Below are 15948 nucleotides of genomic sequence, written 5' to 3'. Positions count from 1 at the left end.
ATAGGCAATTTATAGATAATCGGATGAAACGACTAAATCACTGATCGAAAAATAGGTATGTTCCTCAGAAAAAAAGTCATTAGCAATGTCTATAGATGGTACACACGGAATAATGCGGAAGTACTCAAAACAGTGATAATAATTTGTACTGTATATTCACTAGTTAGGGGCTCTTCAAAACTAACAGTGGTTGCTTAGGCTACGGACTTCTAGGTAAAAACCACGAGTCATCACCTGCAATCTTAAAAAAGTCGCTACTTAGGTACTCAAACTTGTCTGTCAGTAAAGGTAGGCCACGAGATCCACACCATACAATGACTTGGACATACTGTCTTGTACTGAACAGTTTCCTACCTACTGCATAGTTGAACACCAACGCAAAATCTGGAGTTGGCTCGACCGTGCTACTAGCAAGAACAACAAACAAGATCCTAACCTGCTAGGTCCTTTTCCGGACTGGATAGGCTGTGGACCTTATTCATCATCCGTGCCTAGAGACTTGCCTCAGAGAGGTGGACTTACTTACACAGTGGACGTGCCCGAGAAAAAACTATTTTCCTTCATCGCGCGTAGATCACGCAGTGCTTCGCTTATTCTGCAAGAAAAACCTTCCCTCTTACCTATCACTCACGCCAAGCTCAAGCGTGTTCGCTTCGCTGATTTAACTGGCATGTAAGTAATCCTCATCCTTCCATATTGAAAATCGCCCGACCGAAATACTTACGATGATAGGTATCCTATTGGCACGAAGACTGCTAGCCCTCCCGAGATGGAGTCAGTTCGAGGCCGAACGGCCACCAGAGAGCCTCGCCTCGAGCCTTTCCATGCACGAGCCGCAACACAGCCTCATATACCTCATCCAGAGGAATTTGACCAGCCTCAGACTCACCATGGCAAGAAGCATTCGCGCACACAGAGCCATGTTCGCAACAACAGTGGACCGGCCGTTCAGGCGTATCCTCAGCAGCATAGCAGACAGCAGACCCCGGAGCGAGGTCGTAAGCAACAGAAGACGTATGATATCCAGTCGGATGATGACATCGACAAAGGCCTCAGTCCCGTTGCTGAGACGACAAGGGACAACGGTCTTCCCCATGCCATGACAATGAACGATATTATCGGCAGACGTGACCACGAGTCACGTGACCGATCTCGATCTATGTCGCGACACAAGTCCCCTAAGCCGGCTATGTCAGTCGGTGCCCAGGCGAGACGTCGCCCTGCCCCTCTTGACCTTGACGGAACTCAACGGTACGGTGTGGTGGTTCATAACAATGTTCAACCTGTCCACAACCCCGTTTACTCACCTGAGCTCCAGCAAGGACAGCAAGGACAGATTGTCCAGTATCGCAGCTCTTCGATATACATGGATGATACCCCCTTACCATTCTATGAGGAGCCCTCACCTAGCCCCCTTTACGTCCCCACCAAGAGCGAGATGCAAGGACGAGCGGACAGCATTCTGCAAGGCTACCATGACTGGAAAGAAAACCAGGGTAGTAACGGGGCATCTATGAGCGGAATTGAACGCACCCGTTCCACACCCGCGATGGAGTATGGCCATCCTTCGGAGATGATGAAGGCAGGTGATCGAGTGTCTCTCGGTCATTCGCAAGATGGAATTACTTTGGCCGGAACCCCCGTTAAAGAGAGTTTCAGAGAGATTGAAACACCTCTTTTCACCCCCCTGACGCCATACCTGATGCATACGCGAATGGGATCCAAGACCATGATCGGCGATAAGGGATGGCTCGAAGACACTGCCGAGAAGCCGAAGAAACCTGCGCCGAAGAAGAAGGATGCGGGCTTCATCGGCACGTTCAAGAAGACGGCTCGAAAAATCGTACGTATCCATTACCCCTATTCACTAAATGACTTAAAACTAACGTTTCTGTTTCTTGTTTAGGCGGCCGAAATGACCGAATTCCGAGGCGAAAAGCCGCGCTCCCGTACGGCGCGAGAGCTGAATATCTCGCTCGACCCACGCGAGCAGAGCCTGCTGTACTGCGAGCTGGAGTTCATCCTGAGCAACGCGCTCAGCGCATACATCAACCTGCAGCTACACAGCGGACGACTGAACCCGCACATCCACGCGCGAATCTCCGACGCGTGGGAGCAGAAGGGGCGACCTAAGGTGATCGGGTTCCGGTACGATCTAGAGACGCAGATCGAGATGATCGCGGCACACATTGGCAGCTTCCGGTTCTACGGACCGCACCAGGCGAACCACGACGTGATCAAGGGCTGCCTATACGGGATGAAGGTCAACGCGCGCGCGATGCGCATCCACACGTACTGCCAGCCGGACCCGGTGATCGCGAAACACGTGCTCGACGCGCAGGGCCTCATGGTGCTGCTCGACAGCCCCGAGAGCGTGCAGCTGCCGCTAGCCGAAGTGTCGCAGTTCTTCAAGGTCGTGCTCGAGCGCGAGAAGGAAGCGCGCAAGAAACGCTTTGCGGAAAAGACGGCGACTAGAGACGTCAGTGGCTTTGCCCCGAATAAGGGACCTCTGCCGCCGGATCGAGACCCGGAGGACTTGAGCCCGCCGAAGGGAAGACATCCTGGTGAGTATCGCGTGAAGAATCAGATTCATGTCCCCGAGGGCGAGCGTAGCTTCAGCGGTCCGGTTCTCGAGCCGAAGGTTTATGACCCCTTGCGATCGAATCCGCCGATGGGTGGACAGCACTAGTGGGTGAGATTGGTGCCAGGGTCGTTCGAGTTTGCGTTGGGAGGTTACGAGTTGATGACTATGGATGATTTCATATGACCTTTACCGTTCGATCTTTCGGAGGTGGGAGGTGGAGAGGCCTATGCGTACTATACCCCTTTCGTTTGGAGGAACGGCAGGGCCTTCTTTTTTCGGTTTGCGTTTTGATATGGCATGGTCTAGCTCCGTTCTCGACGAGAATGTCTTCCGACAAACATTGATGGAATGGAATTAAGTTGGATGGCTGTCGTTTGGATGATCACGGCATAGCTCTTGCAACCCGCTTGGTCTTATAGGTCGCTCTTCAATTGAGTGGACTGGCCTTCCCATACTGGCCAAATTACCCTCACTTATTTCCCGCTGACTTCTGGAATGGTCCTGGGTCATGGGTTGCGGAACGGGAGTTGTGTCGCAGACGGTTGCTGGGGTTTTGACATCTTCTCACTGTGCCACGATTGCAACGAGTTTCGTTAGTTAAGATTAGGTAGTAATGAATTGACCGCCCTGATAAAACCGCGTTAGGCCTATGTCTTCTCCCGAGTTCGATGCCTCAACTAACATTTCAATGATCTGATTAGATAATCCGGTCTACAGTATGTAAATATAAGACGATCGGTTTAGAAAGGCTGCTATAATATCATGCCCACATACGTTTACCCAGAACGCCCCGGACTAAGCGCCAGCTGTGAGGCATATACACACATCCGGAACTCCGGAAGATGGAGTGGCGAGGCTGTGAAAAAGCAAATTTATATATATGTACGATCGTAGGTCTCAATTTGATAGGCTTGAGGAGGCCTGTTGGTCGGGGCTTTGCTCTTTTTCGGGTACCTGCATGTTCTTTCACTTTCGACCAAATACAAATGTTACTTAATACTCTTAATTTATGGAGAAAATCTGCCCAAATATTTTGAAAGTGTAATAATCTGGGGGCCTACATATGTCAGGAAGGCATTCGCGGTTGTTTGACTAGGCGGAAAGACCAAACTGCCACTCCTAGGGGTCAGCATAGAAAGGTCGACGTTTATTTTACGGACCTCGGGAGCTTCCTTCGTTCTTGGCATTTACGTAAATAGATACTTAGGTACTTATATCTTCCTTAAACGACTAGTGGAGCTCCTACTTCTTCCACTACATGCATGTAATCAAGTGTTCTATTGGAGCCCGTGACATCATATGCTAATAACCCCACTACAGGTCACCCGCGGGTCGCCAGTGACAAGGCATCTGAACATGATCCAACCCAAGCAACCCCAAGATAGATCAAGTAGTTGTCCAAGGGAGGCCAAGAGAATCAACTCGTTGCTACTCTCTCGGCGTATCAACTGTTGCATCGAACCGTGCAATAATAAAATGGCGTGGGATCAGAGGCAACTTTTCACGAGAGTCTTTACCAATAACTAATATTAATGATTCTGATGTTGGTTATAACTCGTTACTTCGTCTTGCATATCGCCTATCTATGTACTGCGCCCTGAGCCTAGGCAGAATATATCCCGGTGAGATAATAATACGGGCCACTTCCATTGGCCTTGTTCTTCCGTTCAGCATGAGCGTTTTACTGTCACCTGCCTCTGCCTTGGTATAATAAGATTGTCACCAGGCTTGGTACACCTTGCTTTGCCAGAATATTTGTTTTTGCAACTGTGTTCAGTCTCACAAATATCCGATATACTACGATTTCAAGCATTCAGCCGTGTCCATCTAATCAATCCTCGACAACCTTACGATAATTAGTATACGTTTACAGAACTTGCTTACCAAGAAAATAACCATGTCGCGTTACGACGACGGCTACTCCCACGGGCGATCAACCCGGCATAAAGAACGCTCGCCCGAATACGCGTATGCGGCCGAAGATTATCCTACAAGTTATGAGGAGAGCCGGCGAGTCGCAGCCGCAGAGAGCCCAGTATATGAAGTTGCTCAGCCGCTGAAGCAATTGACTTATGAACCTCAAACAACAACCCACCGAACTCAATCACCATCGAACTTACAGGTCTCTGACCCGCGCTCCCGACCAAGATCCCTACCACCCCCGGTTGAGTATCGTCGACGGAGTCGCGGAAGGAGAAAGGAACGAGGATATAATAAAGATGGCGAGACCGACGACTCGGATGACGGCCGGGCCCGGAGTCCGATCGAGAAGGCGCGGGGGTTTGTCGATAATACGTTTAGCGACACTACCGCTGGGCTGAGCATTGGCGTGCTGGGCGCACTGGTAGGTGGCCTAGCTGCTAGGGAAGCAGTTGATGCCACGACCAAACGCAACAGTCACCATGACGATACCGACCACAAGCGCAACCAGCTCATCGGTACTGTGGTCGGAGCGGCTGTCGGCGCGTTGGGAGCAAATGCGGTTGAGAAACGATTGGAGGTACACCGTGAGAAGGAGAAGATCAAACAGGAGAAATGGGAACGCAAGTTCAGACCGAATTCCGACGTCGTCGAAAGGCGCGAGTTTGCCACGCGCCCACACAGCACTAACGGCGGCGGTTGGAAGAGAGACTGGGACCCATGGGAAGAACGCGATCGGGAACGGGAACGTGACCGTGACCGCGCTAGAAACCGTGGCGTCGAGCGGGAAGTCGATCTTGGGGCACGTAGTTGGAGGAATGTTGAAGATTGGCTTGATGACGAACGGAACGACAACAAGCCGATATCAAGTGCGCACAGGGACACGGAAGACGAATATCGATATTAGGAGGCTGTGCTGACGCCTCCGTGTTTGTGGCGTACTTTTTCGCCACTACCCTGTTGGTTTGCGTAACGCGACATGTCGTCGTTCTGATAGTGGCTTGCCTGGGTCGACGTATTTTTTTGGGTGTCTGTGATTCTCTTTTTTCTTAGCAGGCGACGATATTTCTGATTCCGTACTTTTGGTTACATGATTACATTCGGTATACATATCAAATAGATGATGAGGACAAATACCGATACTAGATTTATCTTTTAGTTAGAATCAGACAGCACAACATACCTATCCACCTGTCCACATTAATAGGTAGTAAATAAGGCTTCAGGACGACGGGCGATTTGATACTAAACCGCGAAACTTCCAATCTTTTGGTAACGTGCTGAATATCACTAAGTCCTTGATTCTTACAGAGGATTTGGCGAAAAAATACAGTGCTAGTGCAGTCAAACTGCCACTAAGCGTACTGTAACTTTGGATTGATTTAGCGGTACCCAGCACAACATGCAGACTTGAAGGAAAAGAAAATTGCGAACCTTCTCGACCAGTCGACTTATCGGATAAACAGAAAGCTACCTAGGTAATTTTGAAATGCACACCCATTTACTACTTAAAAGCAAATTTGAGCTGGCAGGTACGTTATCGGTCGCTACTTCGTGCCTGGGTGGCAGTATTTCTTGCGATTAAACAGGTTCATGTTACCATAGTATTACCTAATTGGTCAGTGCGTTAGTGACCCTATTCCATCCGCAGAGTGAACTGACTGGGCACCTACCTACCAACAAGCGTAGTACTTGCCTCTCTACCATATCAAATCAATTAAACCATCATATTTAAGTCCAGATTCTAACACATATCAATCTAATACTCATCCGTATGATAAATTGTGAGATAGCCGCCACTTTAGCCGTAAGATAAGTTTATACCACTTACAATACCCCTTCAACATCCTCTTAAAAGATTCGACATTTGGACCCACTTGCCTCTCACCTTTCGTTTACCACACTCATTCACCTCTTCGCCACGTTTGAGGTATCATGCTTTACCTGCTTAAATGAAGTTTATCATCGGAAAGCGATCTGTGATATAAAACATTGTATGAATAATCATTCTTCACAATATCTAGGTTTTATTCACGTGCTAATCTTTACTAGGCCGATGACCATAATACACTTCTTGAAAGATGGCGTCCCCTCCATCTCACCCGTCAACGTCTTCTGAGACTCATGGGATCGATGATATGGACGACATCTCCTTAAATTCTACTGACCATGAGGGCGACAGTTATGAGGATGATAAGGAGTGGGTTGTTGAAGATGTGTATGCTGAGAGACCACACCTTGACAAACCTGGCGAGTTACAATATTTGATTAAGTGGGAGGGCTTCCCATTAGATGAATGTACTTGGGAACCTATAGAACACTTAGGGCCAGGTCTTCTTACCGACTGGGAAGAGACAAAGGAGAAAATCAAGGCCGGTATCCGACTGCCATTTGACGTCGAAAGATATAATCAGGCTTACAGAGAAAAGGAGGAGAGGAAGAGGAGACGGAATGCTAAGCGGAAGCGTCTCGGTTTGCTACCGCCTTTACTACCGCCCACCCCAGAACCTCCCGAAACGCCTACCCTACGCAGCCTAGAGGACTCCCCCACTATGGTATCTAAAGATGAACCAGCTCTTAACGAAGGAGCCCAGGATGCGGATGGCATCAAACCAAGTCTTATAATCCCCGAGACGAGACCGCCAGATGTACCAAAACAGAAGGTTCCTAAAACTGTACCCTCCGAAAAGTCTAGAGTGGATGTAAATGGAACTCCCAAGGCAAATAAAAAGAAGCAACCACGACAGCCCACACCTGTATCATCGTCTAAATCACCACCCATCCCAAACCAGGCAAAGCGAAGAGCCTCGAGCGACGCAACAACCAACACCACCAAAACCGGATACCAAGGAACTGCGAGAAAGTCCAGCGGGAGCGCGAGTACAGAATCGTCTAAAGCCGCTAAAAACAAGACTTCCTCTCAAAATCCACCAGCTTCAGTACCTAAACCCTCGCCAGGGATGCCTCCTAGAATTATGTCTAGTCTAGCAAACAAATTTGGTGTGAAGAAGCATACAGCAACACGTACAAGACCCCAACCAACCGCACCGCCAAAAAGAACAAAAAATGTTTTTGTTGGAGGCAAAGAACGTAGGAAGAGGGCGAGCCTGAATGATGTTATGGATGATCCGTCCAAGGCCCCAAAAGCCTTCAGTTCAATGCATGTTATGAACATCGCTAAGAAACGAGGACTTGAGAGAAATGATGGAGCTCCTCCTAGCCTCTCTTCAATTCCGCCAAGCTTTATTGTAACCAATAATCGGAACTCCATACCTACTGCAGACCAGGCGAAGGCAAATGTGCCTTCTGCGCCGCCAGAACCGCCTCCCCTTGTCCAAAGCCCGACGACGATATCACCAACTAGCGCGACTAATGCTTTACCGATTCCGAAGGCGAGGAAGTCTGTGCGTTTTACTGAAGCGCAAGACTTCGTGCCGGAAGATACACCGATGACTGACGCTACGACCAACATAGTTGACTACGCTGTCGGTGGGCAAGATGATATGAAGCGTCCTCCGGAAAGCCCAGTATCAGCTAAAGCTCTTGCGTCACCTAGAAAACTCTCATTAGCTACTTACCAGGAGAGGAGTCAGGTACAAGTTGTTGCTAAGACAGCCGTGTTCGGAAAGCCTGGATCTGAATCAATCCGGGTTGTATTCAGTGGTATTCCTCGTCAGCCTCAGCAATGGCTGTCGGCTTTTGTTGCTCTGGAAACCCTGAACTTCAACTCAATTTGTACTTCCTATAATTTTATCCCTTACAAATCTGATCTGGTGCAAGAGACGCTATCCACCGGCGCTATCGAGACCAATTCAGGCGAGATTAAATCCGCCTTAGCCAATATAGCCGAACATCTCCGCCGAAGCTCATATGGGAGCCACCTGGTGACTGAACACTTCTCAATTATTGTCTATCCTTCGAACTGCAGTGCATGGGATGGACTCGATATTGACAAAAACAATTCCGAATCACCATTGCGGCATATGATTTACAGATCACCGGTCGACGCAAGGCTTTATCCTCCAGTATCAATTCCTCGTGCTCCAGCCCGCCTAAGCGATATAAAGGCAGAGTCGCATTGTAGGGTACTCAGCGAACGTTTGTTTGGGCTAGAAATGTCCCAATTTATTCCACAGGAACCAAAACAAAAAGATAAGCAAGTGTTCATGTTATTGTTTCCGAAAAGGGAGGCTCAGGTGTGCAATTTCGTCAAGCTTTGGCTCCGTAAGTTCAACCCAGATTTCATGATATGTGTATAACACTGCTAATTGACGGTTACAGGTTCTTGCCAGCCAGACTGTCGGATCTTCTCCAATGAAATTAAGGATAGTTGGGCTAAATTCCATGAAACTGTGAGAGCTGGGGCGGCGGGCACTATTATCCTTCACGAGGATGTAAGTGTCGCCATTCGACAGCTGCCGCGTTTGTCTCTACTATTCCAAAACAGACGTTGCTACACATTTTGGGACCTCGCTACCGGCCAATATAGCGTACCGAGATTCCCATCATATGGAGACGCAGCGATCGGGCCCGGGACACTTCAAATGACACGGCTGTTCCCCTCCGGTCGGGCGTTCTTAATCACACCGAGTTTCGCACTTTCTGATCCAGTAAGACTCTGCCAATTCCTCGAATGGTTCAGGAATTATTGCGTCAATCCTCACTACCTGATAATGGCATGTGCGGATTTCCCCAACTACTTGAAAGCCATCACGTTAGAGAAGGCGAAGGAACACGAAACGATCTACTCGACACGCCGAAATGATCCTAGGCGCGAGGAAATGATGACAGAACTTGGCCTGAGTAGAGCCGATCTTGAGGCGAGGTTCCGATCATGGGAGGTCTTGAAGGATATCATGGACAACTTCGGAGACGAAGAAGCCAGTGAAGATATACGGAAGGTGCATTGGATCACGGACCTCATCGACCCCAATGATGAACAGAGCCTAGTCAACTGGTTTTGCTGGTGGTCGACTCTAAAGTGCGATCAATATCGCAAGTTTACTGTACTCGGTTCGAGTAACCATAAAAACAGAGCGGCGTACAGGAACATAGAAATACCTGTATACACTGCAGAAACGGTAGGCGACCCTGACATCGCTTTGATTTCTGAAGGTAAACGTCGTCGGGCAGAAGAGGCTGCCTCAACCACAGAGCACGTTGGAGCAATTGATCAAGATACTCCTATGAGTCCCGGCCACACAAATACCGGATTTACTCCAGCCACGCCCGCCTCTCGCACATTCAATGAATTCAAGAGTGATATATTCAAAAATGATAGCGCTAGTGAAATACGCTATCACATCACAGCCATTTTCAATCAAAGCAGGAAAGGAAACTGGGCCAAGCTGCATGTCAATCCTGTATCGTGGTTGAATGTGAATATGGCCGATCACTTCGGTGATCCCAGATGCGAATACGACACCTTCAAGAACTGGATAGGCAGGACCCCAGCATTTAATAGGAGTTCAAATACCTGGTACGGCTTGTTCTACACGATAGATAGGGAGTGGGATTCAAAGGCACCTCCCCAGACATACGGGCGTCACGCATGGATCGCAGCGGTTAGACCTGTCAACCCCCACTTATCGCCCAACGCTTATAGTCGAATGGAGTTGTTCGTCTGGGATATACATGCTCGCGATAGAGAAAAAAATACTGGATCTCTCCTTCTGGACATGCAACGAAAACTAATAGATATTGTCAAGCAAGAATTGCCGCTAAAAGATAGTCGATTCTATCTCGAGAAGGTTCACGTGAGCAGCAACACGTACCTCGAATTCAAGCCGTCAGACAACATTCTGGATGTGACTTACCGAAGGCTTCAAGAGGTGATGAACGATGGTAAAACCTGGATGCCTCCCTTCGATAATCTTCTCCGTGATAGGGATTGGATATCGCTTACGGAATCCGAATGGAGTATGGGCGCGACTATGAGATTTTCAGACTATCAACTATCAGCGCAACAACACGAGCCACCCCCGAGACATCATAGCGACGAAGGCAAAATGCAGAGGTTAGTCTGGCACGCGCCACGCGCCAAGGTTAAGGTGGAAAAGACCAAATGTAGAAACCATCTATATGAATGTGCCATGGAATCTCGAAAGCAAAACGGTTCATACCAGACGATGGGGTACCAGTATAAGTCAACTCTGGACTGGTATTACGATATGAAGTGCGAACGCCGCGACGCAAATCACGTTGATGTGGACAGCGCCGAAAAGATTCTAGCTAAGCTACTTCAGAAGAAATAGTTCGCATTTGCTGCTGGGTTTTGCTTGTGTATCATAAGATAGGGGTAGCCTACATACCAGAGACATCGTCGTAGAATGAGCTGTATATGAGAATCCTAAAGTTACGAAATACCCACGCCTTCGATAAATGATTTTGGGGAGATGTTATCCTTTCACACGAACCAACCGTAACTTAATTTAGCATAACCAATGGTCCAAATTAACATGATCCAAGAATACACTCGCAGTAAGAAGCGCTTTAGGAAAAGGGCGTATATGTATTATGGCTTAATATTGCCTTAATATTGCCTTAGTAATATCTTCGTAATATCTTAGTAACACTGTGTAACCTCAGGGCTTAGGTAATATTTCCTTTGTAATTCCTTAGTAATTCCCTGATCGTCCCTTAATCATTCCTTAGTCATTCAAATCAGGAAGTAGAAACAGGTGTTGCGCAGCCGGTGGCGTTTGAGAACTTCTACGCTGCATGATTTGGGTAGCAGTGGATTATTAAATGATTAGGTAATTACCCAGATGCAAGTATTGATGAGTAATGAAGTAATGCTCATTAGAATTAACTGATCAATTACTTAAGAGAAGTTGTGTAATTTCATCATCCCTTTAACCTTAGCTTTCGAAATAGCAATTGAACTCTCGACCGCATCTGCATCCGACATCGTTTCGTTGCCAAAGTTTTCTTCGTCGTAAAAGTCCTGGCCATTACATATACGAACGATACGGATCTCGGAATTATCATTTGCCAGCACGGTCCCCCCTAGTTTGACACACCAGGTCGCGTCTTCCGCTATATCTCTTGTCTGCGTGAACATGGCCCGTTCCTTAAAAATCTCGATTGTCTTCAACACGGATTTCTTTAAAGTTTCTGAAGAGCTTTCTTCGTTACTACCGCGGTGGCGGTTAGGAGAGATCTGGCAGATCCAGTTGGAGAAACTGGCACCTCTCGACCCCTCTTTGACTACAAATAAAATATCGGCGGAGTATTGTGTTTTCGTATTCCTGATCCGAGCAACTGTTGCATATATAGAAGGTTCGTCCGCTATTTTGGTCAGGCCGATCATAGCGGTTGCTTCGACCGCATCCCGAGCGGGACCAAAGCCGAAGTCGCGAATTCCGAGTTCAAAATATTCGGTTCTGCTTGTTGAAGACAAAGATTTTCCTTTGTTGTGTAAGAAAAGGGATTCAAAGTCCACTAGAATAAGCATATTGTAACGGCTGAGTTGAAGCGAAGTTGGACTCTGTCCCGGCCCGTCATGGATGGATCGCACTATGAGATGTTCACCACTGGACCCCCCGGAATGTTTATGTCGCCCTGAAAGTAGTGGTCGATCTATTAAAATAGGGGCTTCGGGAAAATAGCATCGATCGAATTGGTTACGCGAACGAACCGCCCTTAAAGGGATCGCGACGTATTCGTAATGCTCTCCGGATTCCTTGCCTACATCGAGAATAGCATATATAATGCGACAGCTATAAACAACTGGTAATTGTATTGATAGTCCGACATTCGTCGTTGAGTATGGTTTTAGCCTGGTGACTCCAGATTTCCTAACAAATTCTCCCGAGTCGGAGAAGTGCTTTGGAGACGGAGCTAGCATGCTCACCCAGTCGGACGGTACATCGTCGTTCCATGTCCAGCAGAAAATGGTATGGTCGCTTGAGGATTTGATAATCTCATGTTGAAGTCGTGTAAAGGCTTTTATCCCTTCCCCATATAGAAGAGGCATGTTTATATCAAAGATACCTAATAGGCAGTATGCGATGTCTTCGACTCGAGTCGTCTTTCGGTCCGCCACCCATGATAGCCTTTTTGCAACGCTAGATGCGCTCAGGTTCATGGAGCCATCCAAGTACATCTCATCAATGCCAGTTATTGCGGCTATTTTGGATATTAGAGACCCTGCCTTTGACCCTATTCTCATCCAATCCTCCGTGTAGAATATAACTTGCTTAGGCGCGAGAAGCTCTTGGAGCGTCCAACCTCGACTAAACCATCTGCTCTTCTCGAACGAAGACATGATTTTCCCATTGCGAAGACCTGTAGATGGGACATCTTGTAGGTATGCGTAACAGACTTCCGCATCTCGATACCAAACGAACATAGAGTTGATCGCCTCAGTCAATTCTGCGGAACTGCTCTTATCAATACAGTTTGTGTCAACCCACAGCCAATCCAACTCGTCCGTTACTGCCTGTCGGCATGCCGCCTTGATCTTTTTGAACCCAGGCTTTTTGCGGATTGACGAAGAATCAATATTTTGCCAATCTTGGAATGTCACCTCTCCCTTTTCCCACGTGTGAGAGAGAATGGCGTATATCGGTATTTGGTCGCCGAAGAATTCCTCCATTCTATAGTCTCTGGTATTTATTAACCGCATTTTTACAGGATACAATGTAGTGTAATCTGAGGTAAATTTTCACTTTGGAAGTTTAGCGAAGATTGATTCAGCTCTCCTTCTTTTAATGAGTATAATATAGGCCTCCAATAGGTAGAAGGACCAAGGGTAAGCGTGCTTGTCCATAAATGGACAGGTCACAGGCACTGCCACCATAGCCTGCATCGACGATAAGCTGTCAAGATACAGTGAATTTGGTGGCTCACACTGTTTTTATACTGTATTTTATCAGCGAGTTTCCTCTATAAGAATAGGGGCGTCAGCGCTAATGAGGGCTGAAAATATGAGACAACAGCCTCAAGCATATGTGATTTTAACCAGTCAAATCCCCTATATTCAACCCCTCAGACAACTCTGTACGCTGTAGAGCGGCCATAAATTTACGAAGGGAAGGGCATATACGAACTATCCACCCTAAAATCCCAAGCCGGGCTTAGAATGTCATCTTGCAACATTCCTAGGAGAATCTCATCTGAAAATGAGAAATCCATGAGTTCAGCCTCGCTCGCGCCGATATTAATATCATTCGCGTCGGTACTGTTTTCTGGGGTTGGGAAAGCGGCGGGTGATGGCATTTCAGCCAGGAACAGGGCTTTGACGCTGCGGAGGAGCGCCGTAATCTTAAAGAAGAACCCGCGGCGCGGTCCATCCGCGTCCACCATACCTACTATTGTCGGGACGCGTTCAACGTTCTCGCATGCGCGGTCCAACTTTTCAAAGACATCAGCCCGTCGGCGTACTTCTTGGACGTCCCATCCGGGTTCGTCGAGGATAGAGAGCTTGAAATTGACGACTAGGAATTGCATGAACTGTGTGAATATATCGGCTGTGAAACCGATCCAGTCGGATAGCGGCATTTCTGAGTAGACCATAAACCACCGTTCGATCGTACTCAAGACCGATTCAAGATCTTGCGAACGTTGAAACTGCGACAAACCGGTTTGGTCTTGAGATCTCGGTCGGCCGAGTGCAGACTCCCGAATTCTGAGTTCTGTGTGGAGGAGGTAGAATTGTACAGTCCCTTAGAAATATTAGGTTTTTTCTGAACGTTAAGGGGTTTGTGGTTCCTACTATATGATGCGATATCAGCTGGCAAGCTCTGACGGATATCATTGAGCTGCCTTAGCAGAGCTGTGGTTAGAGCTGCTGACGACGCTTTTGGGCCTTCTAATCCAACTATCTCGTCATAGGGAGCGCAAGACAGATGGTTCGTTATTATTTGACACTTGATTTGTGCCGTTAAGAGAATGTCGAGATGAGTCTCCCTCCCTTCACTGCAGAGGCGGAGACATTCTTCCAAATACGACGTCCAGCGAAGGGGATCTGTCATTCGATATGTTGTCCACGAGCTGAAAATACGGGATTAATAAAATTCACGGAGCAAGATGAAAGGTAAACTACTTACGAGGATGAAAGATGGAACACAGCAAGCATGGTGCGGCGTTCTTCCATCGTCCTGGGACGCTGTCTCTCGGGTAGTTGAGTCGGAAGACGACTACGTCGTAGCGGAGTGGTAGATGGGTTGCGATGAATACCTAACTCAAGAGCAAGAGATATAGCGATTTGAGAAAGCATAGTCATGAAAGGCTTATCCTTTTTGAAAAAGTGAGACCTACGATTAAAGATGGTCAGCTCAAGCTATTACACAGCACCCAACTAGAACTAAGATAGGAGGTGGTCGGGCGTAACAGACCAAGAAGCAAAGCAAATGACGCCAAGGAGTAAATCCAAATTGGCAAAATGTTGGGCTACTATCCTGCGTGATACGATATGCCATATAGTAGCCTCCATTGCGAATTGCTGCGCAACAGTCTTTTCAGTCAAAGCCATGATGATAAGCCATAAAAAGGGCTTCTCATGGCGAAGCTCTGCTGCGCTCGTAGTAGCAGGGATATGGATAAACGGAAATGTCGAAAGAAAGGAGCGACGGAATGATTCTAACTGCTCCTCTGCAATCCTCTCTGGTAAACGGTGGATAGATATATCGTCATATAAGGGTGATGGTGACATAGGGGGTGTAACTGGGCGTAGAAGATGGACAACGCAGGCAGCAGTATCTAGTACGACATCCGGATTCTCATGTACCGACATCGAGGATATAGACTCGCCGTAACCACCAGGTGTTCCTTCTGATGTTGACTGCGGCGTATGTCGCTGGGACAGGGTCTGATGTTGGCCTTGCCTTTCACCAGCCTGAGAACGCAGGAGAGATACTAGGTCATCTAGTTTCTCCTCAAGCCGCGAATTAACAGGCGGAGGATGTTGCGTAGGTGGCGGCGGTGGAGTACGAGCCTTACGTTTGCGGAGAGCCAGCGCAGGCTGGCAGGTCTTTCCTAGGCGGTGACATCGTTCGCATGAAGAGCCATCAGAGCGATAAAAGCACTTGCATTTAGCGCGGGAGCAGCCGGCACATGCCTGTCCGTAAGGTGCCGGACTACACGATGCGGAATCACCTGTCATCGAGCCAGAAGGCATTTCATCTCATAATCGGCTGGTCCAATAGGATGGAAATATATTCGGATTAGTATTCCCGACAATATCTGTATCTCGACAGCTATACCGAATTCCGACAAGACGCGGGTAGAACAACCGCGGTGGTGAATTGATGATTAGTTAGCGACCGGGATTGGTGGTGAGGTTGAAAGTTGATGGTTGAGACCGACGACATTAGACTCCGTACCCCGCGGCTTTTACGGACTGCGGGTTCAGAACAGTCCGACGATCTTACGTAATGCCGCGGGATTCGAATGCCCCTTTATCTTACTAGAGAAACCCGAAATGCGTTGAATCGTATTCT

The 15948-nt window shown here is 47.9% G+C and overlaps 6 protein-coding genes across 6 annotated transcripts; 4 read left to right on the top strand and 2 right to left on the bottom strand.

The window, feature by feature from the left end:
• The first annotated feature begins 132 nt into the window (after positions 1 to 132).
• On the top strand, positions 133 to 1986 carry GGS22DRAFT_147320 (uncharacterized protein). The gene has a single exon (XM_047958942.1). It carries the CDS (start codon positions 770 to 772, stop codon positions 1904 to 1906), a length of 1137 nt encoding a protein of 378 aa, XP_047818669.1. The 5' UTR covers positions 133 to 769; the 3' UTR covers positions 1907 to 1986.
• GGS22DRAFT_164445 (uncharacterized protein) lies at positions 1670 to 3308 on the top strand. The gene has a single exon (XM_047961533.1). It carries the CDS (start codon positions 1916 to 1918, stop codon positions 2687 to 2689), a length of 774 nt encoding a protein of 257 aa, XP_047818668.1. The 5' UTR covers positions 1670 to 1915; the 3' UTR covers positions 2690 to 3308.
• Positions 3309 to 4481: 1173 nt separating this feature from the next.
• GGS22DRAFT_189044 (uncharacterized protein) lies at positions 4482 to 5411 on the top strand (the record flags this gene model as incomplete). Its single annotated transcript, XM_047964794.1, has 1 exon — positions 4482 to 5411. One exon carries the CDS (start codon positions 4482 to 4484, stop codon positions 5409 to 5411), a length of 930 nt encoding a protein of 309 aa, XP_047818667.1.
• Positions 5412 to 6585: 1174 nt separating this feature from the next.
• Positions 6586 to 10758, top strand: GGS22DRAFT_200502 (uncharacterized protein; the record flags this gene model as incomplete). Its single annotated transcript, XM_047966448.1, has 2 exons — positions 6586 to 8728; positions 8786 to 10758. The coding sequence occupies 2 exons, from the start codon at positions 6586 to 6588 to the stop codon at positions 10756 to 10758; spliced, it is 4116 nt and encodes a 1371-aa protein (XP_047818666.1).
• Positions 10759 to 11044: 286 nt separating this feature from the next.
• On the bottom strand, positions 11045 to 13332 carry GGS22DRAFT_147289 (heterokaryon incompatibility protein-domain-containing protein). Its single transcript, XM_047958940.1, has one exon. The coding sequence runs from the start codon at positions 13131 to 13133 to the stop codon at positions 11328 to 11330; it is 1806 nt and encodes a 601-aa protein (XP_047818665.1). The 5' UTR covers positions 13134 to 13332; the 3' UTR covers positions 11045 to 11327.
• On the bottom strand, positions 13333 to 15796 carry GGS22DRAFT_147291 (uncharacterized protein). The gene is made up of 4 exons (XM_047958941.1): positions 14845 to 15796; positions 14557 to 14763; positions 14223 to 14500; positions 13333 to 14172 (listed from the first exon to the last, which is right to left on the bottom strand). Exons 1-4 carry the CDS (start codon positions 15624 to 15626, stop codon positions 13532 to 13534), a joined length of 1908 nt encoding a protein of 635 aa, XP_047818664.1. The 5' UTR covers positions 15627 to 15796; the 3' UTR covers positions 13333 to 13531.
• Positions 15797 to 15948: the final 152 nt, after the last annotated feature.

Source organism: Annulohypoxylon maeteangense (genome assembly GCF_022496945.1).
Source record: "Annulohypoxylon maeteangense strain CBS 123835 unplaced genomic scaffold GGS22scaffold_9, whole genome shotgun sequence".
Classification (NCBI taxonomy): domain Eukaryota; kingdom Fungi; phylum Ascomycota; class Sordariomycetes; order Xylariales; family Hypoxylaceae; genus Annulohypoxylon; species Annulohypoxylon maeteangense.
This window is presented reverse-complemented; position numbering and strand designations above follow the sequence as displayed.

What these genes read in the sequence shown, in the direction of transcription:
- GGS22DRAFT_147320 (XM_047958942.1), top strand. Translation starts at nt 770, where the DNA reads ATGGAGTCAGTTCGAGGCCGAACGGCCACCAGAGAGCCTCGCCTCGAG.
- GGS22DRAFT_164445 (XM_047961533.1), top strand. Translation starts at nt 1,916, where the DNA reads ATGACCGAATTCCGAGGCGAAAAGCCGCGCTCCCGTACGGCGCGAGAG.
- GGS22DRAFT_147289 (XM_047958940.1), bottom strand. Translation starts at nt 13,133, where the DNA reads ATGCGGTTAATAAATACCAGAGACTATAGAATGGAGGAATTCTTCGGC.
- GGS22DRAFT_147291 (XM_047958941.1), bottom strand. Translation starts at nt 15,626, where the DNA reads ATGCCTTCTGGCTCGATGACAGGTGATTCCGCATCGTGTAGTCCGGCA. An exon ending in GTCATTTGCTTTGCTTCTTG is followed by an intron (nt 14,764 to 14,844) that starts GTCTGTTACGCC and finishes CTTTAATCGTAG; the next exon opens with GTCTCACTTTTTCAAAAAGG. An exon ending in AGCTGATATCGCATCATATA is followed by an intron (nt 14,173 to 14,222) that starts GTAGGAACCACA and finishes AATATTTCTAAG; the next exon opens with GGACTGTACAATTCTACCTC.